Source organism: Phacochoerus africanus, chromosome 14 (assembly GCF_016906955.1).
Source record: "Phacochoerus africanus isolate WHEZ1 chromosome 14, ROS_Pafr_v1, whole genome shotgun sequence".
Lineage (NCBI taxonomy): Eukaryota > Metazoa > Chordata > Mammalia > Artiodactyla > Suidae > Phacochoerus > Phacochoerus africanus.
The window spans coordinates 60,680,687-60,708,438 of NC_062557.1; the positions used below are offsets into that span (position 1 = coordinate 60,680,687).

Below are 27,752 nucleotides of genomic sequence, written 5' to 3' on the forward strand. Positions count from 1 at the left end.
CGGGCTGGGCGAGGGGAAAACACGTCACGGGCGAGGCGGGACGATGGAGCTGACTCGCCATGGTCTCCGCAGCTACCAGGTAAGGCTGTAGGGAGACACCGCCGTGGCCAGAGGCGCGGCGAGTCCCGGCTCGAGCGCATCTCGCGTTCGAGCGTAGAGAAGCGGTGGAGAGGCCGAAGCCCAGAGAGCCTTGCTCGGTGGGCCCAGCTCGGGCCCTTGCTTCGGAGTCCGGCTTGGCGTTTTCTGCTTGGGGAGCTGCTCCTTCGCTGAGCCGTGAGCCTCGGTTTGCGCCGCTGCAAGTGGGTGTAGGCAGGCGGTGGACCCAGTTTCCCCGACTCTCCTCGGTGCGTGTCAGCCCCGCCCCGTGCAGGCTGGCAGCACCTGTCAGGGTTCAGAGTTAGGGAAGCAGGTACTCTCTTCGGAAGCAGGGCAGGGGTAGCCACTGTGGATCTCTTACTCCTCCCGCCCTTGCTCTGCCACTTCCCGAGCTGTGCTGCTTGGGCTTGCGTCCTGAGCTGTAACTTTGGGAATGATGCGTCCACTCCTGAGGCTGTCGTGACGCGTAATGAGATTGCGCGTGGCGCGTGGACTATACCAGCTAGCGTGTGGCACAGAATAGGTAGTCAACAAATGGTCCTACCCATAGAGCCTGTCTTCAGTTCCCTTTCCTACAGTGATTTGACAGTTGACTAGTTACTTTTTTGTTTGTTAGCTCTTCAGCCGCGCCGAGGCATGCCAGAAGTTCCCAGGCCCAGGATCCCATCCTGTCACTGCGCCACAGCAGTGACAACCCCGGGTCCTTCCTTAAACGCTAGGCCGCCGGGGAACTCCTAACAGTTTTTATTATTATTTTCTTTTTTTGCCTTTTCTAGGGCCGCTCCCGAGGCATATGGAGGTTCCTAGGCTCAGGGTCGAATCAGAGCTGTAGCCACCAGCCTACGCCAGAGCCACAGCAATGCGGGATCCGAGCTGCGTCGGCAACCTACACCACAGCTCACAGCAACCCCAGATCCTTAACCCACTGAGCAAGGCCAGGGATTGAACCCGCAACCTCATGGTTCCTAATCGGATTTGCTAAACACTGAACCACAACGGGAACTTATTTTTAAAATAACTTTTGGGCATCATATACACGTATGTTTCTTGAACATGATACTTCTCAGAGTTCTCTTGTGGTGCAATGGGTTAAGGATCCAGCATCGTCACTGCAGCAGATTGGGTTGCTGCTGTGGCTCAGTTTCTGTCCCTGGCCTGGGAACTTTGAGCTGCTACATGCATGGCCAAAAACCCCCAAAACTTGCTCTTCTTAGTGGAGTTACAAAGACGTGTGTTTTTCTTCTTTCAGCCTGTGTGTGGGGAGAACAAAGAGGAAGTCAGTTTCTAGCGAAGTGGTAGATAGAGGGGTTCCCATTGTGGCTCATTGGTAATGAACCTGCCTGGTAACCACGAGGATGAGGGTTTGGAAAAGACTTCTTTCCCCTTTTTTTTTTTTTACTGCCTGTATTTAGGGTAGTATACCTAAGAATAGACTCTGTAAGCCTGGACATAAAAGGGCTGGATGTTGGGGGGGGGGTTCTTGTATTACTTCTCTGATTTTATCATAATTAACTTTTTTTTTGCTTTTTTTTTTTTGCTTTTTAGTCTTGCAGTCAAGGCATAGAGAAGTTCCTTGGCTAGGGGTCGAATCGGAGTACAGCTGCTGGCCTACGCCACAGCAACAGCAACATGGGATCCAAGCCGCGTCTGCAACCTACACCACAGCTCACCACAATGCCGGATCCTTAACCCACTGAGTGAGGCCAGGGCCCAAACCCACATTCTCATGGATACTAGTTGGGCTCATTACCACTGAGCCACAGCGGGAACTTCCCATAATTAACTGTTTGTAATGAGGACGTCCATATCCCTTCTATTAGGCAGGAGATAAAGTGGCCTCTCTTGTGTCTGGGGAGTCTACCTGCTCGTTCCAATTAGGGTCCACCTGAAGGACAGCGAGAGCTTACTGGGTCGTTAGTGGGGTCTTGAGTATGTAAGGTGTCTGCATGGGCTTGGGCTGCCAGCCAGATTCGTTCCTTTGGGGGAGAGAGTAGAGCTAAGCATAGCACAGATATCTTGCCAGGTTAAATCAGAAGAGGGGAACTCCTGTCATGGTGCAGCAGAAACGCATCCGACCAGGAACCATGAGGTTGTGGGTTCGATCCCTGGCCTCACCCAGTGGGTTGACGATCTGGCGTTGCCGTGCTCTGTGGTGTAGGTTGCAGATGAGGCTTGGATCTGGTGTTGCTGTGGCTGTGGTGTAGGCTGGCAGAAATGATTAGGCAGAGGACAGGGGACATTTAGGGCCGTGAAGCTGTTCTCTGTGGTCACATGTCGTTCTACGTTTTTCCTTTTTCTTTTTTGCTTTTTTAGGGCCGCACCGGCAGCACATGGAGGTTCCCAGGCTAGGGGTCCAACTGGAGGTACAGCTGCCAGCCTGCACCACAGCTCACGGCAAGACCAGATCCTTGACCCACTGAGCGAGGCCAGGGATTGAACCTGCAACCTCATGGTTCCTAGTCGGATTCGTTTCCGCTGCACCACGACGGGAACGCCCTCATTCTACATTTTTCAAAGCCCATAGTGTCCCCAGCAGTAAAGCTTCACATAAACCACGGATTTGGGGTGGTTATGACGTGGGCTTGTTGGTTGTCACTAGTGCAGCTCTGTGATGGGAGGCGTGGTGGCGGGGAAGGCTGTGTGGGGGGAGGAGTGGGCGTCGGGAACTCTGTACTTGACTCGCTTTTTCTGTGATCCTAAAGTTACTCTAGAAAATAGAGTTTATTGATTGAATAATTGAAAAAACAATAGCAGCCCCAAAACAGTGAAATTATCTATTCAAAGAAGAAACTGCCAACCCAGAATTCTGAATTTTGTTTCTAAAACTATCCTTCGAGGAGTTCCCGTCGTGGCGCAGCGGAAATGAATCTGACTAGGAATCATGAGGTGGCGGGTTCAATCCCAGGCCTCGCTTAGTGGGTTAAGGATCTGGTGTTGCCATGAGCTATGATGTAGGTCAGAGATGTGGCTCGGATCCTGCGTTGCCGAGGCTGTGCCGTAGGCCAGCAGCTGCAGCTCCGATTCAACCCCTCGCCTGGGAACCTCCGTATGCTGCAGGTGCGCCCTTGAAAAGCAAATAAAATAAAATACAGGGAAAGCAAAGATACTCGCCGCAAACAACGACTGAGGTCGCCTACTGATGGCAGGCTTACCTTTCGAGAAATACTAAAGGCAGTCCTTGTAACCCCGGCTGGGCCTCAGGAGCACTGGGAATGGTTAATTTGTGGGCAGGTGAACAAGATTGTATAAATACATTTTTTTTCCTCTGTCTTTAACTTTTGTGACAGTTGTGAGATTGTGTTAAAGCCGTTATTATTTCATTATCGGCTTTGTAACATATTTAGAGGTAGCATATCTGACAATAAATGCCGAAGGGGACGAGCCGTGGCCCGAGCAGAAGTTTGATAAAGGGCTGCTGTCACCGGGAGTGACAGTCCCGTGTGGGACGGGAACGGGCGGCTCAGGGGGTGGGCGAGGTGGTGGAGGAGGGAGGTCACAGACCTGAGAGCCACGGAGGAAGCTCCCCAGTGAGTAGCCAGTCGCCAAGAGTTATGCTGCCAGGGGGTGTGCGGGCGGAGTGGCAGTGGGTCGGTAGCTCACAGTCCTCAAGCAGCTGCGGGGGAGGTGACCAAGAGGAAGGCAGGTGGTCGCGAGGAGGAGTGGACAGCGTCGCAGCCGAGGGACTTTGGGGAGGAGGGGACGTCGGGAAGCGCAGCGACGGCCGCCCGCCCCCTCGTGCTGGACTGCAGGGTGTGAAGGGGAGGTCCGTGCCCAGGTGGAGCCCGACCTGCTGGGGGCACCAGGGGAGAGGGCCTCTCGGAGCAGAGGTGGAGGATGCAGGGGCTTTGCTGGGGACCGACCCAGCGGACCGCTGGGTGGCAGAGCCCCGCTGCGGAGGGAGAGGGTCAGGAACGGCAGGTGCAGCGTGGCTCGGGGTGCAGGAGCCTGGGGCTGCCTCAGGGACCCCTGGTTTCCAGCCAGGCGCGGGGATGAGCTTGGGCCTCGAGGGGGGTGGGGGCCTTCCAGGGGGCTGCTCCTGGCCCCCTGTCGAGGGAGGCTGGGCGAGAGGCCATTCTCCTGCCCCAGGGCACGGAGGGTGGCGCATGGCCCGGTCGACTGCTGCAGAGATCTTCAGGGGCTTCTGCACCTTGAGATCATCAGAGGACGGTGGGAAGCGTCCAGATGCCCAGGTCTCCTCCTTTCTGGAATTACCGATTCAAGGGTCTGTGGTGCGTGAGGCCCTGGAGCTGCGCTCTCACGGGTGCACCTGAGGCCGTGAGTGACTCCGCTGCCGTGCGTGGACGTGGCTCGGGCCAGGGCGCTCTGGACTATGCTGGGAAGGGAGGCCTGGAACACCTGGTGATCAACTCTGTCGTCGCCTGGTCTCAGGTGCCCCCAAGGGACCCAGTCAGGACCCCGACCTACCTGCCGCCCCACGCAGATGCCGCTGAAACTGGACGTTGGCCCATTTGTTCCTCTTGGTGTTCTAGTTGGTGGTTTTTGATTTTTCCTTTTTTTTTTTTCCATTTTAGGGCCTCACCTGAGGCATATGCACGTTCCCAGGCTAGGGGTCAAATCAGAGCTACAGCTGCCGGCCTACACTGTAGCCACAGCAACTCGGGATCCGAGCCACATCTGTGACCTACACCACGGCTCACAGCATCGCTGGATCCTTGACCCAGTGTGCAAGGCCAGGGATCGAACCCCCATCGACTAAGGGGTACGAGTCAGATTCATTTCCTGTGCCACAACGGGAACTCTTATTTGGTGGTAATTTTAAGTCAATTTTATTTTGCAGGTTTGATACTAATTATTCCCTTTTCCAACCGTATTTTAGCAAAGCTGAGCCTGAAAGATTATAGACGTGTTCACAGATACGCAAAAGTAGAGCAAATTCCCGGGTAGCCTTTGCCCAGTTTCACCAGCCATCAGTGTTTTGTCAACTTGGAGGAAAGAAACTTAAATCTTGCATTTCCTGACTGACAAATTGGACTACTCTATGTATGTATTTATCTTTGAGGCCCCATCTGCCGCATATAAAAGTTCCCAGGCTAGGGGTCAGATTGGAGCTGTAGCTGAGGACTACACCACAGCCACAGCAACGCCAGATGAGCTGCAACTGCAACCAGAGCTGCAGGCTGCACCAACGCCAGATCCTTAACCCACTGAGCAAGGCCAGGGATTGAACCTGCATCCTCACACATACCATGTTGAGTTTTAACCTGCTGGGCCCCATGGGGACTCCTGTAAATTTGACTTTAAAATGTGTTCGCCTTTACCTCCTTCGTGGCTAAGCTTATTAATGCTAATATGACCAGAAAAATCTTTGTTATTTTACAGCGTTTATTGACTTTTTGGTTTAAATGCATTTTTTTAAATTTATTTATTTTTGGCCACACTCGTGGCATGCCCAAGTTCCCAGGTCAGGCATTGAACCCGCACCACAGCAGTGACAGTGCCGGATCCTTAACAGCTGGGCCACCAGGGAGCTCCAGTGCAGTTTTAAAAGCAATGGTCTTCATGCGGTTACACACCCTTAACAGTAAACATGGTGAATATAAAAAGAGTTCCCGTCGTGGTGCAGTGAAAGCGAATCTGACCAGGAACCATGAGGTCTCGGGTCCGATCTCTGGCCTCACTCAGTGGGTGAAGGATCCGGCGTTGCCGTGAGCTGTGGTGTAGGTCGCAGACGCGCCTCAGATCTGGCGTGGCTGTGGCTGTGGCTGTGGCTGTGGCTGTGGCTGGCAGCTGGAGCTCCCATTCCACCCCTAGCCTGGGAACCTTCCATATGCTGCAGGCGCTGCCCTAAAAAGAAAAAAAAAATAAAAGACATTTTCAATTTAGGACATTTTTTTCTTTTCATATAGGCTCTGGAATTTGCAAAATAGTTTTTTAAGCCTGAAAAGGCTCAGAGAGAGAATTAAGGGGGGACGTATCTCTGGGGAAAGTTAAATCTGCCGGCAGCTCTTAGTGGAATAAATAGGCTGATTGATGGCTCACTGCGGACCTGCCCTGAGGAGACACAGCTGTGTCCTCAGGGAGCTCTCTGGAAGGCCCTGGCAAGAGCAGGCGACGGGGTGCGGGCTGGGCTATTTTAAGTGCAGGCTTAGAAGCTGGCCCTGGATAAACTTTCTCAGTGATTGTGCCTCCCTTCCCTTCAGTCCTTCCAGCTGCAAAGTCCTTGCCATGCGTTTTCTGGCTTTAAAAATCGCTGCACCACAAGTTTAGGTAGAAGCATTATAAAAAACTGCTTTAGAAAAAAAAGAAAGGCACTTCAGAGAAAAGGGCATTCCCTGGTTAAATTTCACAGTAACGTTCTTCGGTCCCAACTCAGGGTGAAGCATCATCTTAAATAAATTGTATAAGAGAGAGAAGAGTGGACGGAAGTAAATAATTTGTCCAAATCCATGAGGAAACTAATTTGTTAGAATTTTAAAATAATCCAATTTCAGCTGTGAGCCTGCTTGAAATTAGCATTTAATGTTTGTTCGGTTTGGGTTTTGTTTTGCGTTTTAGGTCATATGGACGTTCCGAGACTGGAGGTCGAATCAGAGCTACAGTTGCCGGCCTGCGCCAGAGCCACAGCAACGCGGGATCCGAGCCGCGCCTGCGACCCACACCACAGCTCGCGGCAACGCCGGAGCCTTAACCCACGGAGCAAGGCCAGGGATCGAACCTGCGTCCTCACGGAGTAGTCAGATTTGTTTCCTCTGAGCCACGATGGGAGCTCCTGGTTTTAGTATTCTGTTGAGGATTTTTGTGTCACTGTTCAAAGGGGTTACTGGCCTGTAGTTTTCTTTCAGTGTTTTTCTTGGTGTCAGGGTAATGCTGGAATGAGTTAGACAGTTTCTTGCCTCTTCAGTTTTGGGGAGAAGTTTCAGAAGTTTTGGTATTTGTTCTTTAAATATTTGGTAGAATTTCCAGTGAAGCCATCAGGTCCAGGACTTTTCTTTGTTGAGATTTTTCTTTTCTTTTCTTTTCTTTTTTTTTTTGTCATTTTGCCATTTCTTGGGCCGCTCCCGTGGCATGTGGAGGTTCCCAGGCCAGGGGTTGAATCAGAGCTGCAGCCACCGGCCTACGCCACAGCTCACGGCAACGCCAGATCGTTAACCCACTGAGCAAGGGCAGGGATTGAACCCGCCACCTCATGGTTCCTAGTCGGATTCGTTAACTACTGCGCCAGCCACGATGGGAACTCCTGTTGAGATTTTTGATTACTGATTGAATTTCCTTAATGGCCGTAAGTCTATTTATATTTTCTGTCTTCATGATTTAGTCTCAGTAGGTTTTGTGTTAGTAGGAACGTGTCCGTTTTGTCCAGGTCATACAGTCTGTTGGTATACTGTGTTCTTAGTTCTCTTTTATAGCTTTTTTATTTCTGTAGGATCAGTAGTAACGCCCTCACTTTCTTTTCAGATGTTAGTAATTTGAGTATGGGGGGTTTTTGTTTGTTTGTTTTGTTTTTTCATTTTTGGTCTCTCTGCAGCATATGGAGTTCCCAGGCCAGGGATCAGATCTGAGCCCCATTTGTGACCTAAGCTGCAGCTACAGCAATGCCGGATCCTTAACCTGCGGTTTCTGGCTGGGAATTGAACCTATGTCCCAGTGCTCTCAAGACGCCCCAATCCCATTGCATCACAGTAGGAACTCCCAAGAGCGTGTTTTTAAATTGAATTTTCTAGTTTTGCTTTTGTTATTGATCTCTAACCTCACCCCACGTGGTTGCCAATGATTCTTTGTCTGATATCTGTCTTTTAAGTATTGAGACTAATTTGAGACTTCTTTTGCGGCCTAACGATGGTAATCCTTAATTTCTCCCTTACTGTCCCCCCCCCATTTTTTGCTGCACCTGAAGCACATGGAAGTTCCCAGGCCAGGGACCAAATCTAAGTCCCTGATGTGACCTATACCACAGCTGCAGCAATGCTGCATCTTTAACCCACTGTGCCAGGCCAGGGATCGAACCTGCACTCTCATGGCTACTAGTTGGGTTTGTTACTGCTGAGCCACAAGGGAACTCCCCTTATGCTCTGTTTATTTTTCTTCTCTTTTTTCTTCTGTTCCTCAGATTCCATAATTTCCATTGTCCTGTCTTCAAGTTCACTAACTCTTTTTTCTTCTTATTCAAGTCTGCCTCTGAATCCCTCTAGTGAATTTTTCATTTCAGTTTTGTTCTTTTCGGCTCCCGTATTTCCTTTTGGTTTCTTTTTAGGTTTTGTCTCATTATTGATGTTTCCTTTTTTCTTCATACATTATTTTCTTGACTCTGCTTCTTTCTTTAGTTTTTTGAACATCTTTAGACAGTTGTTTTAATATCTTTTTTGGGTAGACCTACTACCTTCAAGTCCTTTTCAGGGACAGTTTCTGTTGTTTTTTTCTTTTGAATAGGCCATGGTTTCCCATTACTTTGTGTGCGTTTTTGTTTTGTTTTGTCTTTTTGCCTTTTCTAGGGCTGCTCCCGCGGCATATGGAGATTCCCAGGCTAGGGGTCTAATCGGAGCTGTAGCCGCCGGCCTGCGCCACAGCCACAGCAACTCGGGATCCGAGCCACGTCTGCAGCCTACACCACAGCTCACGGCAAGGCCGGATCTTTAACCCACTGAGCGAGCCCAGGGATCGAACCCGCAACCTCATGGTTCCTCGTCGGATATAACCACTGAGCCACAGCGGGAACTCCTTTGTGTGCGTTTTGATTTGTTGAACATTGTGCATTTGAATCTGATACGGTAACTTGGAAAATCAGATTTTCTCCATTCCCTGGCATCTGCTGTTTTTTGTTACTGTCTTTATTATTATTATTATTATTATTTTAGCCTCTCTCTGTGCCGAGAATAGGCCTGATATATGAACATAAGGTCTTCTCAAGCCTTTTCTAAAGCTGTACCTTCCCCTGGGCAGGCATGGTCACTTTCTAATTTCCCCCATACATAATTTCAGTTGCTTTTGAATGTTCTTGTCTTTAATTGCCAGCTTTCAAAGAAAAAAATGAAGGGAGGACAAAACCGCACTGGCCCTTTAAACCTCTGGCATTCACCTCATTGGGGTGGAGGTGCAGCCACAGTGGCCTCCCCGCCCCTGCCCTGCCCCCCACAGCAGATTGGGAAGTGACAGGCAGCGACGGGGCACAGAGCCCTGCTCTTTGGAGGACAGGGTCACTTTTGCCTCCCTCACTCCCACAGGCCGTGTGCAAGCTGCTCCAGGGACACGTGCACAGCTGCCCGTCCCTGGGGAACCCTGTGCAGCTGCTCCTGCACTCAGAGCTGAAATTGGCCACAACTGCATCCCAGCCTCTCCAAGTATTTGCACGACGTCAGTGGACCCAGAGCTTCAGAGTAGTTCCATCAGACAGGTGCTGTGAGTGCAGCTGTGTACGAGTGAGGGGTCCCCTCTCTCTCTCTCCCTCGTCTTTCTAGAGCCCTTTCAATGTCTGTTTTGTTTGCTAATCTCCCACTGATGTGTCGTCTCCACGAGGACAGTGGTTTATTTCCTGCTTCATTCACTGTACCCCACAGCCTGGGAAAATGGACACCGTAGGTGCTCAGTAAATATTTATTCGGTGACTCTAGACTGTGGCACATAGTGGGTGACGCCGCTCCATCTTGCGTCCACCCCGTGGCGGGTGGTGGGTGACTGCTCCGTCCTGTGTGCAGATGCCGTGAGCGACCGTGTTTTACCCTCACGTTTCTGGGGCTGACGCCTGTGCACAGGTCCTGTAGAGGCACAGGTCTGGGGTCCAGAAACTCCTTTACACACTCCGTCTGACCTCACGTGGACCTTGGCGCCTTGTCTGTCTCACTGTTGTTGTTCTGTGTGGTTTTTCAGGTAACAAGCTGAAGCTCAGGAGGCACACACAAGCTGGCAGCCCCCTGGGCCGGGCGGTGGGCCGTCTGGGCTGTGAGTCAAAGCTTCAGGCGAGGCTTGTCCTCTAGGCAGGCCATGTTACCACAGTTGCAGTCGTTTCGTCTTGTGTGTCTTTGTTCTCCGTCTGTTCCTCTAGGTGCCACGAGGTAGGAACCCACGCTGGCTTGGTCTTTCACTCGCACTGCACGTCTGGCCACTTCTGACGGTGGAGCCCGAGGCGTCCCAGAGCTGAGAGGGTCCTCGGCACGTGAGCTGTGGGTAGGAAGTAGGAGCTTGGTCTTTTTGCCAAACGCGCCTGAACGTGCCCAGCCCTTAACGCTGCCTGCTTGGCCGCCTTGGCTCAGCTCCTTTCTGAAGTCCTGCCTGGAGCAGCCTCCTTTCGGTCAGTTTCAGCGGGACTCCAGCACTTACAGTGGGCTTCCCGTGTGGTGTGTCACTGGAATACTCACCCCCGTTTTGACGTTAGGACGCTTAGCTGCCGGGGGAGAGTGGATCTGCCTGCATTGCACAGTGAGGACGTGACCGAGTGGACTCGAACCTGCTCCCTAGAGCTGACTTGGTGCTTTGTCACCCCAAGGGCGAGTCCCTTGTGTGGTTTCTGTCGGGGGTCGGGGGTGCTGGGCCTCCTGTGTGCTCTCAGAAAGAGGGCAGGATCATTCTGGCATCTTCCAGTAATACTGACTTCACTTCATTTTGTTCTTGTCTATTTATTTTTGTTGTTTTTTTAGGGCCACACTCATGGCACCTGGAGGTTCCCAGGCTAGGGGTCCAATCGGAGCTGTAGCCGCCGGCCTACCCCACAGCCACAGCAACACGGGATCCAAGCCACGCCTGCAGCCTACACCACAGCTCACTGGCAATACTGGCTCCTTCACCCACTGAGCAAGGCCAGCGATCGAACCCGCAACCTCATGGTTCCTGGTCGGGTTCGTTTCCACTGAGCCATGACAGGAGCTCCCCGAGTTCACTTTAAAAAGCACTTCTTCTTTTTTTTTTTTTGTCTTTTTGTCTTTGTTGTTGTTGTTGCTATTTCTTGGGCCGCTCCTGCGGCATATGGAGGTTCCCAGGCTAGGGGTCGAATCGGAGCTGGAGCCCCCGGCCTACGCCAGAGCCACAGCAACGCGGGATCCGAGCCGTGTCTGCAACCTACACCCCAGCTCACGGCAACGCCGGATCGTTGACCCACTGAGCAAGGGCAGGGACCGAACCCGCAACCTCATGGTTCCTAGTCGGATTCGTTAACCACTGCGCCATGACGGGAACTCCCTTCTTTTTTTTTTTTTTTTGGACTTTTCTAGGGCCGCACCCTCGGCATATGGAGGTTCCCAGGCTAGGGGTCGAATCGAAGCTACAGCTGCTGGCCTATGCCAGAGCCACAGCAATGCAGGATCCGAGCCGCGTCTGCAACCTACACCACAGCTCACAGCAGCGCCGGAGCCTTCACCCACTGAGCAAGGCCAAGGATCGAACCCGCAACCTCATGGTTCCTAGTCGGGTTCGTTAACCACTGCGGCACAACGGGAACTCCAAAAAGCGCATTTGAAACCAGACTTGTGTCTTGGTACAGGGTGTCTAGGTAGCTGTCACAAGTGCTGTTCTTCACCCTGTACCAACTCTTGGGCCTGCACGGAGCGCCTGGCCGCAGCGCCCCGGCCTGTGTCGGGAGCCTGCACCTCGGGGTCTGCGGCTGCCCCCGCCCCCCCCCCCCCCCCCCCCCCCCCCCCGCCCTCCCCGGCTGGGCTGCGTCTTACCCGTCTTACCCGAGAGCAGTGCTCGCTGCAGCCTGGCTGCTCTTCCGGGGCTGGGCCCTTGGCGCTGGGCTCCAGAACTCTCAGGCCTTCCTTCCGGTGGTGTCTCCGTGACGCCAGCCTGCAGCCCTCTCAGCGGCGGCCCGAGGCTGGCCTCCCAAAATACACCCCGCAGGCTCGCGTCCGAGGCTCGTTCTGGCACCCCGGGAGGGCCTGCTGGCCCGCAGCCTCCGCTGGCCTCTGCTCTGCGTCCTCTGCCCCGGGTCCAAAGACCAGAGAAGACACGCGTGCCCGGACCCGCCACGGGCCCCTTTGCCGCCCCCGGAGGTAGGATGCTGTCCTGTCTTGTCAGCCAAAAGCGGCTGCGCTGCTGCGTCTCCTACGCGCGAGAGCAAGAAGGGGCAGCCTTCCTCTGCTCTAACGTTCTGAAATGAGCGACGCGTTTTTGGGTTATTTTCCGATGCGGGTCGTGCACGTGACCCTCCGCTCAGGTCACCTTAACTCGCACAGCTGTTGGAGCTGGCCATCCGCGGGGACGCACAGGAGCACCCTGGGCACCGCGTGTGCCACCCAGCGCTCCTTGCGGCGCGGCCCCGCGTCCTGCTGTCCAGCTGGAACCCTCTCTGCCCTTTGGCCCAGTTTTCTTGTGCACAACACGGCCCGTTATTTCAAGACTAATTTTAAGACCTGAACTCATTTTTGATTTTGGAGGGTTTTCAGATGTGGCTATTAATGGTGCCATTTCTATGTGTGGTTTCTGAGTATGTTCTAACTACCTGTTTTTATTTATGGTTCGACTTACTTTATTTTTTGTAATTGTTTGGGAGAAAAAAGGAATCTTAGGAACAAATTCTATCTGTGAAATGCCATGTGGAATTTTGTCTAAAGGGAGTTCCCATTGCGGCTCAGCAGGTTAAGAACACAACTAGTGTCCACGAGGACATGGGTTCGATCCTGGGCCTCACTGAGTGGGTTACGGGTCCCGCGTTGTCGTGAGCTGTGGTGTAGGTCGCAGATGGGGCTCAGATCCTGTGTTGCTGTGGCTGTGGTGTGGCCGGCGGCTGCAGCTCCGATTCAGCCCCTAGGCTGGGACCCTCCGCATGCCACGGGTGTGGCCCTGAAAAAAATACTTTTGGCTGAAGGATGGTGCCTGGATGAGCTGGCCTAAGAGGTGACATTTCTGCTCCGAGTTGCTTTCTTGGCAGTGGTCTCGCTTCTGGTGGGAGGTGCCGAAAGCCCTTTCAAAGAACCTCTGTAGAAATAGGAGAGCAGCTGAATCCGGGGGCACAGTGGGCACTGGGGCCTGAATGGCAGGTGCCTCCGCCTCCTTTAGGCTGCTCTGGAGCTCCGTCATCTGCTCCGTCATCTGCATGTGTGCTGGGCCGTGTGAGCGCCTGGACCCCAGTCCGCCTGGCCCTTGGCGCAGGTCGTGCTCCTGTGGCCTCCTGTCCAGGGAGCCTTGGGCAGACGGGTGCCATGTGCCTTTTGCAGAAAACAAGCCCCCTTTGACCTTGCTTTGGATAGAAGACTTATTTATTTCCTGGTCTGGACATGCGGCCAGCCAGGACGCAGGCCCTTCTTCCCCTTGCAGCTGTCCCTTTTGCTCAGAGAAGACCCCGCAGGAAGGAGTTGGCGCAGCTGCTGCTGAGGGTCCGGGCGGCCCCGGCACGGCCACACCTGCCGCACAGCGGAGCGAGAGCTGGGAGTTGGAAGAACTCCCGCAAAGAGTTGGGGTCGCCTCTCTTAGCAGCTTCCCCTGGTCAGGACGTTCCTCTGAAGTTGAAGCTGACCCCTGGGGGACGTCGAGCCTCCCACCTGGGTGGTTGCTGCGGGGGTCGAGCTGCTGCGCCAAGTCCTTGGTCCTGCGGGAACTTGCCCGACTGGGTGCCCACACGCTCCTTACAGAACGTGGGCTGAGACGGGCCCCCATAACCTGGCGGGGGGGTTCCCAGGGCCAGGAGACCTAGGCCGGCCTGCCATGTGCCAGGTGCGCGAGGAACGCCAGACGGGACGAGACGGTGTGTGGTCCCGTCGTCAGAGGTTGCTGGCGTGGGTTTTGAGCTGGCGCGTGGAAACGCAGCTGGGCGGGGGCTGTGCTCGGCTCCGGTGGGTGGCCTGGGGGGCTCGTCCTCCTCCCGCTCCTCCCCTGGCTGCTTGCTCCTGCCCTCGGCCTCGGCCACTGTTGCGCTGGCCACGTTTTCTGAAACAAACCTGGGGCTGTGTGGGACTCTGACGTCGGATGGGATTGGGGCTCCTTCTTTCTATTTGTCAATTGCATTAAACGGGACCTCGTTTTGCAGACGTGGGTGCGGAGGCCCCGGGCCCTGGGGTCCCTTACCTGGGCTGAACGTGGCCGAGCCAGGACGGGAGCCCGCCAGGCCAGGCGAGGGCTCGTCCTTGCAGCCCTGTGCTGCCGCCACCATCCGCACGTTTTCAGGCGGTCTCCGAAACCGCCGAGTTTGGGCACCGGTGGGCCGCGTACTGGCGCTCAAGCCCGCGTAGCCTTCTGTGGGGTCCGCTGCCGCCCGGGCCGTAGGGCTGAGACAGGCCAGCTCCCCAGACAGGGCTGCGGTCGCCAGGGCCGGGACGCTGACCTCCGGTCCTTATGGAAGCAGGGCCCCCACCTCCCTGGGCACCTTGGGCAGTGGCTGGGCCACCTTGCAGCTCACCTGGTGAGGCCCTGGGGACAAAGCTCCCCGCAGTCATGGCTCTGAAGTCGACCCACCCCTCCCCTGCCCTCACGTGAACGCTCTGGGACTGTGGGAACCTCAGGGCCTGCCTGCGCTGCCGGTTGCCATAATCTTGTGCTAAAGTTCCTCTCACACACTGGCAATCATTCCTGCCCTCACACCCCCAAGGAACACTCCTGCACCCTGCTGTCTTCAGGGGTGGGGCGGTGTGGCCCCGGGCAGCCCGCCCCGGGCAGGCACCCCTGGCAACACCCCCAGCAGGGCCCAGGCAGCCCCCCCAAGGCAGCCTGGGGGGTGGTGCTCACGCTTGCTCTGCCGAGGTACCTGGAGTGCTCCCAGGTGCCAAGCGCAGCAGCTCTGGGTCCCACCTCTCCCCTGGGACCCAGCATGGCCTGAGCATCTAGCTGAAGGCCTGGGCTGGTGCCAGTAGTACCCAGGCAAAGAGCTTGGTTCTCAGAGCCACCTGGGCTGCCCCGTCACTCATGGGCTGGCCTGGCACAGTGCAGGGTCAGGGGAAGCATGTCCACTCAGCAGACTGTGGCCAGGGTTTTTCAGAAGGAGATTAAGTGCAGGTTGGTAGGACGTGGTCGTCTTTGTACGTGCTTGTGTGAGAATGTTCATTTCTGATGGTGACCGAGAATTCAGGGAGCTCCCGCCGTGGCGTCCCACTGCAATGGGATCAGCAGTGTCTTGGGAGCACTGGGGCACGGGTTTGCCCCCTGGCCCGGCACAGTGGGTTAAGGATGCAGTGTTGCCGCAGCTGGGGCTTAGTTTGGATCTGATCCCTGGCCCAGGAGCTCCATATGCTGCGGGGAGGCCAAAAAAAAAAGAGAGAGAGAGAGAATTTAGGTGTATGCTGAGTTTCCTGGCAGCCTAGCTGTTAGGGATCTGGCATTTTCACTGCTGTGGCTCAGGCCTGGGAACTCCCATGTGCCACAGGTGGAGCCGAAGAATAAATGACTAACTATCTAGGTGGGGGGGCACGGGAGGCGCGCACCCCTCCGAGGAAGGCTCGGCAGCCTCGGGCTGGTTGCTGCCCTTGCCTCCAGCCTCCTGGTCCGCGAGGAGGGTCTCACTCACGGTGTCACAGCCCCAGGGGTGGGCTGGGTGGGCACCTGTCCTCCCCAGTAGCTCCTCCTCGACGTGGTTTTAAGCCCGTGCCTCCTGGTTTTCTAGTTTCACAAACACAGGCGTTGGAAGTGATACTGTTACGTAAGTGCCCCAAACAGATTCCCGAGGGGAGCCAGGTCGGTGCTCCCTGGGGCTGGTGCAGAGCCGCCGTCCCTGCGTGCGGCCAGGCCCACGGCCCCGCTGCCGGCTCATGTCCCTGCACCGCGAGAGCTGCAGCCTGTGTGCGACGCGGGAGGGGCCAGCGAGTTCCCTGGCCCCCTCCCGCCTCGTCACTCACCGCTCTGGCTTTGTTCCTCCAGGAGGAGTCTGCTGAAGGCGCGGGCTATGGACTTGATCACCTCCACGGCCATCCTGCCCCTGCTCTTTGGCTGCGTGGGCGTCTTCGGCCTCTTCAAGCTGCTGCAGTGGCTGCGCACGAGGGCCTACGTCCGCGACGCCGTGGTGGTCATCACAGGCGCCACGTCGGGCCTGGGACGAGGTGGGTCGTGGGGGCCGGCAGTGCGGGCACACACACAGAGGCAGGGGGGTGACCCGGCCACATGAGCATGTCGCCGTCCTCAGTCCGGGTGGAAGGCAGAGCCTGCGTGCAGTGAGGGGCGGCCAGGCCTTCAGCACCTGCTCGGAGGCCACGGCCAGGGAGCAGACGCCGTCTGCGTCTGGGCAGCTCCCGCCCCGTCGTGGGGACGTGCTCCCAACTTTCCAGAACAGACCCCGATGTAACAAGTGCTTCTGCCTCTGCGGGGGCCAAACAGAACAGGCCTTTTCCTGGGCCGAGCCGGCATCGCCAGTTTACACCTGGGTGTCCAGTTCCCACGCCTGCCCTGGCAGGGCTCTGCCCCCAGCTGCCCTGGGCGCCCCCCAGCCGTCCTGGGCCCCCCCCCGCCGTCCTGCGGAGCGCTGCAGCGTGGGTTTCATGCGTGTTGGCACAGCTCTCTGCCTGTCTCCTGCTGTGTCTCTTAAGCTCTGTGAGTTTGTCCTTGTGAAACAGTAGGAAGGCCGAGGGCAGGGCTGCAGCGTCCTGGGCCCTGAGGTCGTGCACGGCAGCTTTGAGCTGTAAGCCGGCTGGGCCGGGCCGGCAGCACCAGCGTGCCTGGCAGCCACCTCGGGGCTCTGCCTTTTCCCCGAAACCCTCCTGCCTCCTCGTAACAGCTTTTCCAAGGATGGAAGTGGCATCTCTCCAATCTCCTGTTTCCATTTCTGTCACTCTCTACGCAAACCTTACGTTGCTCCCTTTTGGCTTTGCCAGGAAGCAAAGCTTAAGCAGGATGCAGGGGACCGTTTCGGGAAGTTTTAGTCGCTGCCTCTCCCCACCCTGGATCCTTTTTTGGGGGGAGGGGTCTTTTTGCCTTTTCCACAGCCGCTCCTGCGGCGTATGGAGGCTCGCAGGCTAGGGGTCGAATCAGAGCTACAGCCGCCGGCCTACACCACAGCCACAGCCACAGCCACGCCAGATCCCAGCCACATCTACAACCTACACCACAGCTCACAGCAGTGCCAGATCCTCAACCCACTGAGCGAGGCCAGGGATCAAACCCTCAACCTCATGGTTCCTAGTCGGATTCGTTAACCACTGAGCCACAACGGGAACTCCCACCCTGGATCTTTGGTGGCGTCTCACAGAACGTGCGTGGTGTCCTCAGCTTGGGACAGACAGGGTCGGTCGTGAGAAGCAGCAGGGGCCTCTCTTTGGGAGGGGTTGTGCTGGTCCAGGGGGTGCAGCCCCCACCCTCCGCCCCAGCACCCGGAGGCCCTGTGGACGCTGAGCAGACCCAGCAGGGCAGCCGGGGCTGGAGCTCAGCCCACGGGGCCGGCCCAGCGGCTGCCGCTCCCTCTGGTTTGGCTCTGGTTTGTGCCCTTGGATGAGCCAGTGAGCAAACCGGCCGGGTCTTGGAAGACGGGCCCTGTCCGCTGGAGTCAGAGCCTCCGGAATCTGCGCCCAGGTCAGGCGGGCGGTGCCGTGGGGGTGGCCAGTGAAGGCCGACGCAGGGTGGCATCTGGAGAGCGGGCTCTGCCCCACCGTCCAACGTCCTGCCTCTGCTCTGAAGGACGCGGGCACCTCTCCCCTCCGCGCTCTTGACGCTTGTGTGGGGAGGACGTGCCTGGACCCCCACAGCCTCCTCCCTCCCTAGGTCCCTGGGGTTCCCACTGCGGCCGCAGGCCTGTCCCTCCTACGAGCCAGCGCCACCCAGGCTCTGCTTGACCGCCTGGCCTCTGAGACTCAGGCCAGGCCCCGGGGCTGCACGTCCGCTGGGGCTGCGGGTCTGGGCAGACCTGCTCAAGGGCACTTGAGGGTGACATGGCCTCCGGGAGAGCAGGCTGGGCCTCCTGGACCCGTGCTTCCATTTGCACCAAGAGCCAGTTTTCAGAACACTTTAACGTTAGTTGTTGTCAGGGAGTTCCCATCATGGCTCAATGGCTAATGAACCTGACTGGTATCCACGAGGATGCGGGTTCGATCCTTGGCCTCGCTCTGGGGGTGAAGCATCCAGCGTTGCCGTGAGCTGTGGTGTAGGTCACAGACCTGGCTCAGATCCCGTGTTGCTGTGGCTGTGGTATAGGCTTATGGTTGTAGCTCCAGTTTGATCCCTAGCCTGGGAACTTTCATATGCTGCGGGTATGGCCCTAAAAAGACACAAAAAATAAAATAAGTTGTTATTTTATTATTATTATTATGCTGCCACATGCAGTGGCTTAATGTGGGATCTCAGTTCCCAGACCAGGGATCGAACCCAGGCTGCAGCGGTGTAGGCACCAAATCCTAGCCACCAAACCATCAGGGAGCTCCCTAGAATATTTTTTTTATCTTTTGTCTTTTTAGGGCCGCACCCACGGCATATGGAGATTCCCAGGCTAGGGGTCTAATAGGACTGCAGCTGCCGGCCTCCACCACAGCCACAGCAATGCCAGATCCGAGCCACGTCTGGGACCTACACCACAGTTCACGACAATGCCGGATTCTTAACCCACTGAGCGAGGCTAGGGATCGAACCCGCAACCTCATGGTTCCTAGTTGGATTCTTTTCCGCTGCGCCACGACGGGAACTCCGAGCTCCCTAGAACATTTGAAAAGGGCAGCTTAGAAATACAGAACTAGGCGGGTAAAGAGCTTTGTCTCCCGTCATCCCAGCCGTTTATCCGAGTCCCCGAGGAGGAGGGTGAAGGGCGCAGGGGTGATAACTTCCCAGCATCACGGAGCCGTCCGCTCTGCACACAGCAAGTCTGACCGCGGCCCGTGCTCACCAGGAGCCGTGAGCTTTCGGGCACTGAAGCCTCGGCCGTGTTCAGGGGCTGGGCAAGCAGGGGCAGGAGGACCCCACCCCTGCCTCTGCCCCTCCCGTCAGCCTTGGGGTTCACCTGTGACCCTGGCTGGGCCGGTCCTTATGCTGCTGTCCCCACCATGGCTGATCCAGCCCCTGCCAAGGTTTTGACCCCAGAACTTGGAGGGAACAAGGCCGAGCCTCCTTATCTGAGGGGCAGTGGTGTCCGTGTGAGCCCAGAGTGTCTGCAGCCGCGACCCCCTCTTGGGGAGAGGCCAGGCCGGGGCGCGAGGTGGGGAGGGGCCTGCCTGGGCCGCCCCCCGGCCTTCAGCTCCTCTTCTCAGCACCGTGGAACCTCCTGATAAACCCTCTTCCCTCTGCCCTGGGGGGCTCCAGTCTCTTTTCTTGCCACCAAGAGAGGTGCCCGGGCAGTTTTGGACTCTGCCCGCCGATCTTAGTGGGCGTCGGTCGTCACCTGGTGCTGTAGGGACTCGGAGCAGCCCCTTTCCCCCCCAGAGCGGGAGGGAGCCCTCTCAAGATGCGGCCGACCCTGAGGCCCTCCGCTGTGCGGGCCTCTCCTCTCACCCCCGGCGGGCCGGCTGGACCCCAGCTCTCTCAGCCCCCGGCACTGGCCGGCCTCCCCGCCCCTCCGTCCGAGTCCTGTGCCCCCAACCCCCCTCCCCCCGCCTCAGAACCGGGAGGACCCCACGGGGATGTGCCTCTTGCAGAGGTGGCTTCCGAACAGCCGGGGTCACCACGGCCAGAGCATCCCGGGCGCGGCAGCCGCAGTCGGCCCTCGGCTCCTGCCTCCCTGTGGCCTGTGCACGTCTGTCCCCCTCCCCCTGGGGTGTGAGCGCTCAGGCGTGGCTCCCGGCTCCTGGCTCCAGCCTGCCCGTCAGGGCCAGTGCGACCGTCGGTCGGGGCCCAGAGAGGCGGGTCTCTGTCGGGGCGCGCCGCCGGGGGGCAGGCCCTGGCTTCCCGGCCGCCACGCTTCTCTCTCTCCCCAGAGTGTGCCCGAGCCTTCTCCGCGGCGGGCGCCAGGCTGGTGCTCTGTGGCCGGAACGCAGAGGCCCTGGAGGAGCTCAGCAGAGAACTGGCTGCTTCTCCTGCTGCCAAGGTGAGCACGGGGGGCAGATGCCCTCCCTCCTCCGCAGGCCTGACGTGCGCCCTGCGGCCCGCGGGCTCATGGCCTGGGGCAGAGGCGGGCTCGGGTCAGGGCCCTCCGTGGGCGCCCCTCCCCTTTGCCCGGCTCGTACCTGGGCATGTCTTGGTGGTGGCGGAGGCTGGCGAGGCCTTTACGCTTTGCATTGTGGGGATGTGCGCATAACGTGCTAGTTTTCGTCCATGGCCGTGTACAGGCCAACAGCTCCGTGGTGGCAAGCTCGTTCGCAGCGTCTGTCACTGTCACTGCTGTCTGTGCCCCAGACCTTCTCAGCATCCCAACCAAAGTCCCGTCCCGCTGAACAGTTCTGGCTCCACTCCCCTTCCCAGCCCTTCCCATGAATGTGCCCGTTCCAGAATCTTCATCTAAGTGGGAACACGTGCCCTTTGGTGACGGGCTGTTTCACTGAACCTCATGTCCGCAACTCATCCACACGGGTGTCCGAACGAACGGCTTTCCTTTCCGTGACGGGAAAATGTCCCGCAACGTGTGTACAGCTGTACCACACCTCGTCCATTCATTTTTGTGTGTGTGTCTTTATAGGGCCGCACCTGTGGTGTATGGAGGTTCCCAGGCTAGGAGTCAAACTGGAGCTCCAGCTGCCAGCCCTACACCACAGCCACAGCAACACCGGATCCTTAACCCACTGGGCAAGGTGAGGGATCGAACCTGCAGCCTCATGGTTTCCAGTCGGATTCCTTAGCCACTGAGCCACGACGGGAACTCCTCAACTACTTTGTGGTCTGATAGCACAGCCACCCTGGTTCTCCGTCGGCTGCCACTGCCGTTGTTGTTGGGGTTACCATGGCACCGAGGAAACTGCAGAAACTGCACAGCACAGCAGTGAGCACACTGGATTCTGAGCCTGCTGTGCCACAAGAGGACTCCTCTTGCTTACAGCTTAAATGAACTATGTCTTCTCATTCTTTTACCTTCAACCTACTTGTGCCTTTTTTTTTTTTTTTTTAAGGGCCGCACTCGCGGCCCATGGAGGTTCCCAAGCTAAGGGTCGAATCAGAGCTACAGCCACCGGCCTCCACCACAGCCACAGCCGCACAGGATCTGAACCACATCTGCGACCTACACCACAGCTCACGGCCACGCCGGATCCTTAACCCGCTGAGCAAGGCCAGGGATTGAACCCGCATCCTCATGGTTCCTAGTCGGGTTCGTTTCCCCTGCGCCACAACGAGAACTCCCGATCTTTATTTCTCCGACACGACTTTGAGTCCCACTGTCCAGCTTCCGTCCATTTTAAACCTGAGAGGCTTCATTCGGCATCTCTGGCAGGGCATATGTCGAGTGCTAACAGACTCCGTCAGCTCTTGTTCACCTGAGAACCTTAATTTCTCTTCATCTTGGAAGTTCTAGAATATGGGTATAGAATTCCTGGTGGCAGGTTTTTCTCTCAGCACGTTGAACACACTGACCCGTCTCCCAGGGTTTCTAGTGAGAAATCGGCTGGTCTTCCTGCGGCTTCGCTGTGATACGAGGGGTAGTTTCTCTCCGGCTGCTTTCAGATGCTGCCTTTGGCCAGTGGGCTGGTGACGTGGCACAGTGCGAGTCTGAGTGTGTGTATCCTCCATGGTGTCCAGCTTCCAGGATGTGTGGATTCGTGTCTTGCCTTAAATCGGGGCGTTTTTCAGCATTTCTTTCCTCGATGTCCTCTCTCCCCTCAGAGCCCCACGGTGCACAGGCTGGTCCATTTGACAGTGTCCTGCTCACCTGTCCTGATTCTTTTTGTTCTCAGATCTCATCATTTCCGTCTTCCCTCTTCACGTTCGTGGATTCTCTCTTCAACCGGCTCATGTCTGCTTTGAACCCTGTAGTGTGTGTGTTCATTTCAGTTACGGCACTTTTGAGCTCCAGAGTTTTGTGGTCTGTTTGTTTTGCTTTTTAGGGTCACACACGCAGCATATGGAGGTTCCCAGGCTAGGAGTCACATCGGAGCTACAGCCGCCAGCCTACACCCGAGCCACAGCAACTCGCTATCTGAGCCTCGTCTGCAACCTACACCCCAGCTCACGGCAACACCAGATCTTTAACCCACTGAGCGAGGCCAGGGATCAAACCCGCAACCTCATGGTTCCTGGTCGGATTCATTTCCACTGCGCCACGACGGGAACTCCCAGAATGTTTTAGTCATTTTTCTTTCCAGTGATATTCCATCTTGTTATACGTCAGTTTCCTGCCTTTGTGTTTTAAGGTCTTTGTCCAGTAAGTTTTCCTAGGCTTTTTAAGGAATGTTTCCTGGGGGTTTATTGCATTTTTGAGTACCAAAAAGCAGGTGCAACTCCTTTGAAGCCATTGGGAGCCACGTTAGCCAGTGGTGGTTGAGACTTCGGCACCTTGGCACCCAGAAGGGCATCTACCATCACAAGGCAGCCCTGCTGTTTGGAAGACCAGGGCCTTATGGTCTCGCTTGACTCCCTCGAGCTGCACCAGAAACACGGGCTGCCTCCCCAGAGCTGCCCCCGCAGGGATGGGGCCCCCCCCCCATGGAGCTAAGGCTGAAATTGGCCAAAATTGCCTGTAATTTGCCAGCCAGATATTCCCTTCAAGCGTTCAGATCGACTCGAGCATCTGAATTAGCCCTTCAGAGCGTCCCACCCGTGTGGCTGTCCAGGCAGAGAGATGGCTCCCGGCCCTTCCTCTCCGCCGGCGTCTCTGAGGCCACCCTCCCCTCCTTAGGACGCTGGGAAGGCCCGAGTTAAAGTGCTCGGCCGTGTACGCCTCGTGGCCTTCTTGTGGTTACAGGATCCGTCTGTCATCCCTCGAGACTGTTTGAGGACCGGAACCCACCCGGCTTGCTTTCTGTTCTGTCGCGGTGCCGGGCACATGGGGGGTACGCATGCGTCTTGGGAACACAGGCGTCCAATGGCCTTGGCCTGGGGAGGACGGCGGCTCCGATGAGCACGGGGCGCCGCCCCGAGCCGGCCCTGGCGCCAGGGGGGCCGCGATGAGCAGCTCCCGCGCTCACATTACACGTGGGCCCCGCTGTGGAACTTCCAGTCAGTGGGGAGGAGGCTTGGGCTGAGGGCAGGGCGGGCAGGGCCCTCCCAGGACCGAGGAGCAGGGCCTGTGGCTCACGCCCGCCACCCTGAAGGTGCGTCTGGCTTCTCTTGGCCTTGGCCAGGTGCAGACACACAAGCCTCACACGGTGACCTTCGACCTTGCTGACCCTGGGGCCATAGTCGGGGCCGCGGCCGAGATCCTGAGGTGCTTCGGCCACGTGGACGTGCTCATCAACAACGCCGGGGTCAGCTACCGCGGCGCCGTTGTCGACACCAGCCTGGACGTGGACAAGAGAGTCATGGAGACCAACTACTTCGGTCCAGTGGCTCTAACCAAAGGTAGCGTCTCAGCGGAGCGGGGGGCACCGGCCCCCGCGTCCTGCCCCCCCCCCGGGCCCCCTCCCTGGAGCTGGGGTCCGGGGCCGTCCTTCCAGCCCGGGCGGCGGCTTCTGCAGGCGGCACTTGCGCGCTCCCTCCCAGCGACAGCCGCGTCGGGGTGGGCTCGCCTGCCTGGCCTTCCCCTGCGTTTGCAAACCCGGAAGGGGGGGCCCGCTCGGTCCACGGTTCTCCCCGGACCGTCCGTGGTGGTGGCTGGGCCTCTGCCTGCCCCTCCCTGGTCCCCCCGCCCGCCTGCTGGCCCGCTGGGCACGCGGAGGCCAGAGTGCCGCCTGGGCTGTGGCGACCTCCGTCCCCCCCCGCCGCCCCCCCAGCGCTCCTGCCCTCCATGATCCGAAGGCGCCAGGGCCACATCGTCGCCATCAGCAGCATCCAGGGCAGGATCAGCATCCCCTTCCGGTCGGCGTGTAAGTGCTCCCTCTCCTGCCAGGCGGTGCTCCCTGCCCCTTTCTCCCGGTTAGAAGCAGCGCGTTTTCTGTCCAGAAGCGGTCTGCTCGCGGGGCGGCAGCAGAGTGTGCAGGGACTTGGCGGGGTGCAGGCCTGGCTCCACTGCCCAGCAGAACGCCCTGCCTGTTGAGTTCAGCCCTGCAGTAGCCCCACTGCTGCGCCAAGTGCGCCCTGGGCGAGGGGCCCCGAACGGCGCGGGGTAGCCAGGCGGTCTCGGTCATCCGCGAGCGTGTGCAGGCGCTGCCCTGTCATCACTTCGCAGCTCACGGCGCTGCTGACGCGTGCCACGTGACCCAGCGTGCAAAACCGGGGCCCCGCTGTACCTAGGCCTGTGGTGTGCTTAGTCTGCTCGCTGGCGTATCTTTCTCCGTCAGGATAGATGGATTCGCCTAATTCTTTGAAGTAGATACAGAGTCATTCATGGATTGGATATGACATAATTTGTTCAGTAGTTTTCCTGGATGTTTTCCCCTTCTGAGACCAGCAGCAGTGACGTGCTACATAAAACATCCTTCAATATTTATACCTCTGGGCACTCATGGGCAGGTTTTGGGAAGTTCTAAAAAGTGGAGATATTAGGACCAAAAAATTAAAACTGCCGGAGTTCCCGTGTGCCTCAGCAGAAATAAATCCGACTAGTATCCGTGAGGACACAGGTTCGATCCCTGGCCTTGCTCAGTGGGTTCAGGATCTGGCGTTGCCGTGGCTGTGGTGTAGGGCAGCAGCTACAGCTCCAATTCGACCCCTAGCCTGGGAACCTCCATATGCTGTGGGTGCAGCCCCAAAAAAGAAAAAAAAAAATTAAAACCGCCAAAATGACTTCCAGTGGAGACTCTCATCTCCTGTGTGAGTGGCTGTGCCTAGATGTTGAGATTACATTTCCTTCCTCTGCCCTCACATTGCACCAGCAAAGCAAACAGAACCTTGTTTTGTTAAAAGATCTTAAAGGTAGTTTCATAAACTGTCCTGGTCACTCCGTGCTTGACTCCACCCTCCGAAAGGAAACACGTCGTAACAGCCGCACCAGCCCAGTCGCTTAAGGCAGCCACGCGGGCGAGCTGGGCACGCTGCAGGCATGTGGGGGGGTGGGCAGAGCTGCCTCAGCACTAGGAGAGGACAGTCACACACGCCCAGCTGGACGACACAGGAGCCGCCCGTCACAACCCAAATGCAGCAGAACGTTCAGGATGTGACCCCGGCCCCTCCTCCTGGTTCCAGTCGGTTAGCAGGTGCAGGGAGCCCCTTTCCGTCTCAGAATCACTTAGGTGTCGGGTCCCGTGCCTTTCCGGGGAGAAGCGACAGCAGTGGCTATGTCTGCGGAGCAGCCAGGAAGGGGCGCAGGGCTCGCGTTGCACCTTAGCTCCTGCTAAGCTGTTGGGATAAACCCCACAGGCATTAGGTTTCGTTTTTTAACTTATTTATTTATTTATTTTTCGGTCTTTTTGTCCTTCTAGGGCCCCACCTGCGGCATGTGGAGGTTCCCAGGCTAGGGGTCTCATCAGAGCTGTAGCCACCGGCCTACACCACAACCATAGCAACGCCAGATCCTGAACCCACTGAGCGAGGCCAGGGATCGAACCCGCAACCTCATGGTTCCTAGTCGGATTCCTTAGCCACTGAGCCACGACGGGAACTCCCTCGAAGCTGCAGTTTTGATCAACGCCAGATCCTTAACCCACATGTGGGGCAGGAAACCGAACCTGTGTCCCAGTGGGAACTCCTCTTAACTTTCAGCTTAGAACAGTCTCACCCTTGAAAGTGGCAAGAACGGTACAGAAAACCCCACGAGCCCTTCACAGACCTTCCCCGCTGGTGTCTTACCGTGTTCGCCGCTTCCCGTCGTGTGTGCACACGCGCCCCACCTTCAGCGCTCTCCCTGAGCCACCCGAGAGAGGGGGTCGTGGTGCCCCTCCCGCCAAGGGTACCTCCTCAGACGGGGCGGGGGCACCGCTGACTCGGGGCGCATGCTGCCTCGATGGCACAGGGGGATCCATTGGTCGGGGGGGAGATGGAGGGGGCGGGCGGGCGGGCTTGTCCGCGCCGCGTCCCACCCTCACGGGCCTGCCTCGCCGGCCGCTGACCTCTGCAGACGCGGCCTCCAAGCACGCGACCCAGGCCTTCTTCGACTGCCTGCGCGCCGAGGTGGAGCAGCACGACGTCGAGGTGACCGTCATCAGCCCCGGCTACATCCACACCCAGCTGTCGCTCAACGCCCTCACTGCCGACGGCTCCAAGTACGGAGGTGAGGCCGGAACGCGACGCGGTGGTTCTGTGCTCGCTGTCATTTTCACTTGGAATCTAAGTATAAAACCCAAACATTTGAGGAGCTCCCACTGTGGCACATCGGGTTCAGAACCCGGCTCGCATCCGTGAAGACGCGGGTTCGACCCCTGGCCTCACTCTGTGGGTTAAGGATCCCGCGTGGCCGTGGCTGTGGTGTAGGCTGGCAGCTGTAGCTCTGATTCGACCCCAAGCCTGGGAACCTCCATATGCTGCGGGTGCGGCCCTGAAAAGCAAAAAAAAAAAACCCCGAAAACCTGAAAATCTGAAACACTTGGCATGTGGGTGTGGGTTGTATATACTGATGCCTCCACCACAGAGCACCCGTGTCCTGAGCACCCGGGGCTCAGGGGAGCCGTGGGGCAGCCCCAGGGCAGGGAGAGCCGCCTGCCAGCCCGTCGTGAGGTCGAGGGAAGGGGCCCGCGGGAAGTCCGGGTCGCCCCTCCCGAGGGAAGGCCCAATCCGCCTTCCCTCACTGCCGCCCCTGTGCTGGGTCCTGCCTCCCTGGATGTGCTCCCGATCCTGCGTTGGGTGCTCTCCAGGGGCCTCTGGGCCTGACGCCCAGCCCAGCCCAGCCCAGCCGGGCCTGCACCAGAACCGCCTGCGGCCCGGGCAGGGCCCTCCCACTCAGCGAGGCGCCAGAGGCCACACAGACGGCACGGCCGGAGAGGTTCCCCGGCACTTACCCCTAGAGGAATCGCTATCACAGTCTCCCTCTGGGAGTTCCCGTTGTGGCTCAGTGGGTTAAGAACCCGACCAGCATCCATGAGGACGCAGGTTCGACCCTCAGTGCGTTAAGGATCTGGCGTGGCTGTGGCGGAGCCCGGCAGCCGCAGCCCCAATTCGACTCCTAGCCCGGGAAGCTCCATAAGCCTCACGTGCGGCCCTAAAAACCAAAAACGAAAAAGCAAAACTCCCCTGTGGCATTTCAGAGCATTCTGCTGTTCTGCTGGCACAACGGGGATGGATCCCGGAGGGCAGCTCGGCCGCTCCCTGCCATCTGCGGGGCCGCTCTGCCTGCTGCTCACCCCCGCTGCCGTTGGCAGAAGTGGCCGCTGCTGAGCGAAGCGGGAGGTCCGGGCGCCCTTCCCCTGGCGGGTGCCCTTCCCCTGGCGGGTGCCCCAGGCCACCAGCGGGGTTTCTCCGCGACGCCTGTCCTACCCAGCTCTGCTCTGTGCCAGCTCGCCCGCCGCCGCCTCTCCCACCCGCACCGGGCTCCCGGCCCACGGCCTGTGGGTGCTCCGGGGGCCAGGATGCGCGTCCTGAGAGCCCAGAGGCTCGGAGGGGCTGCCTCCCCGGGACCCCGTCAGCTCAGGCCCGGCTTCTGTCTTGTTTCAGTCATGGACGAGAGCACGGCCCAGGGCCGAAGCCCCGCGGAGGTGGCCCGAGACGTCCTGGCGGCCGTGGGGCAGAGGAAGAAGGATGTGGTCCTGGCCGGCCTGGCGCCGTCCCTGGCCGTTTACCTGCGGACTCTGGCCCCCGGGCTCTTCTTCAGCCTCATGGCCTCGCGGGCCAGGAAAGAGCGCAAGTCCAAGCACTGCTAGTGCCCGGCGGCCCGACGGGCAGGTGGCAGCTCCTGCCCAGCTGCGGCCCCTCGGGGACAGGTGTGTGGCGGGGCTGCGGCCGGACTGGCCTCGGGAGGGCGGGAGGCGTGCTTCTGCCGAGCCCTG

The 27,752-nt window shown here is 57.9% G+C and overlaps 1 protein-coding gene across 2 annotated transcripts; it reads left to right on the top strand.

Moving 5' to 3' along the window:
* Positions 1–43: 43 nt before the first annotated feature.
* On the top strand, positions 44–27,752 carry DHRS7B (dehydrogenase/reductase 7B). 2 transcript variants are annotated; one of them, XM_047757413.1, is made up of 8 exons: positions 44–79; positions 9,276–9,445; positions 15,826–16,004; positions 19,791–19,900; positions 23,082–23,298; positions 23,670–23,762; positions 25,892–26,044; positions 27,421–27,752. In XM_047757413.1, exons 1-8 carry the CDS (start codon positions 44–46, stop codon positions 27,624–27,626), a joined length of 1,164 nt encoding a protein of 387 aa, XP_047613369.1. In that variant the 3' UTR covers positions 27,627–27,752. The 2 variants fall into 2 exon arrangements, with proteins under 2 accessions (XP_047613369.1, XP_047613370.1); XM_047757414.1 differs by lacking the exons at positions 44–79; positions 9,276–9,445 and adding an exon at positions 9,974–10,215.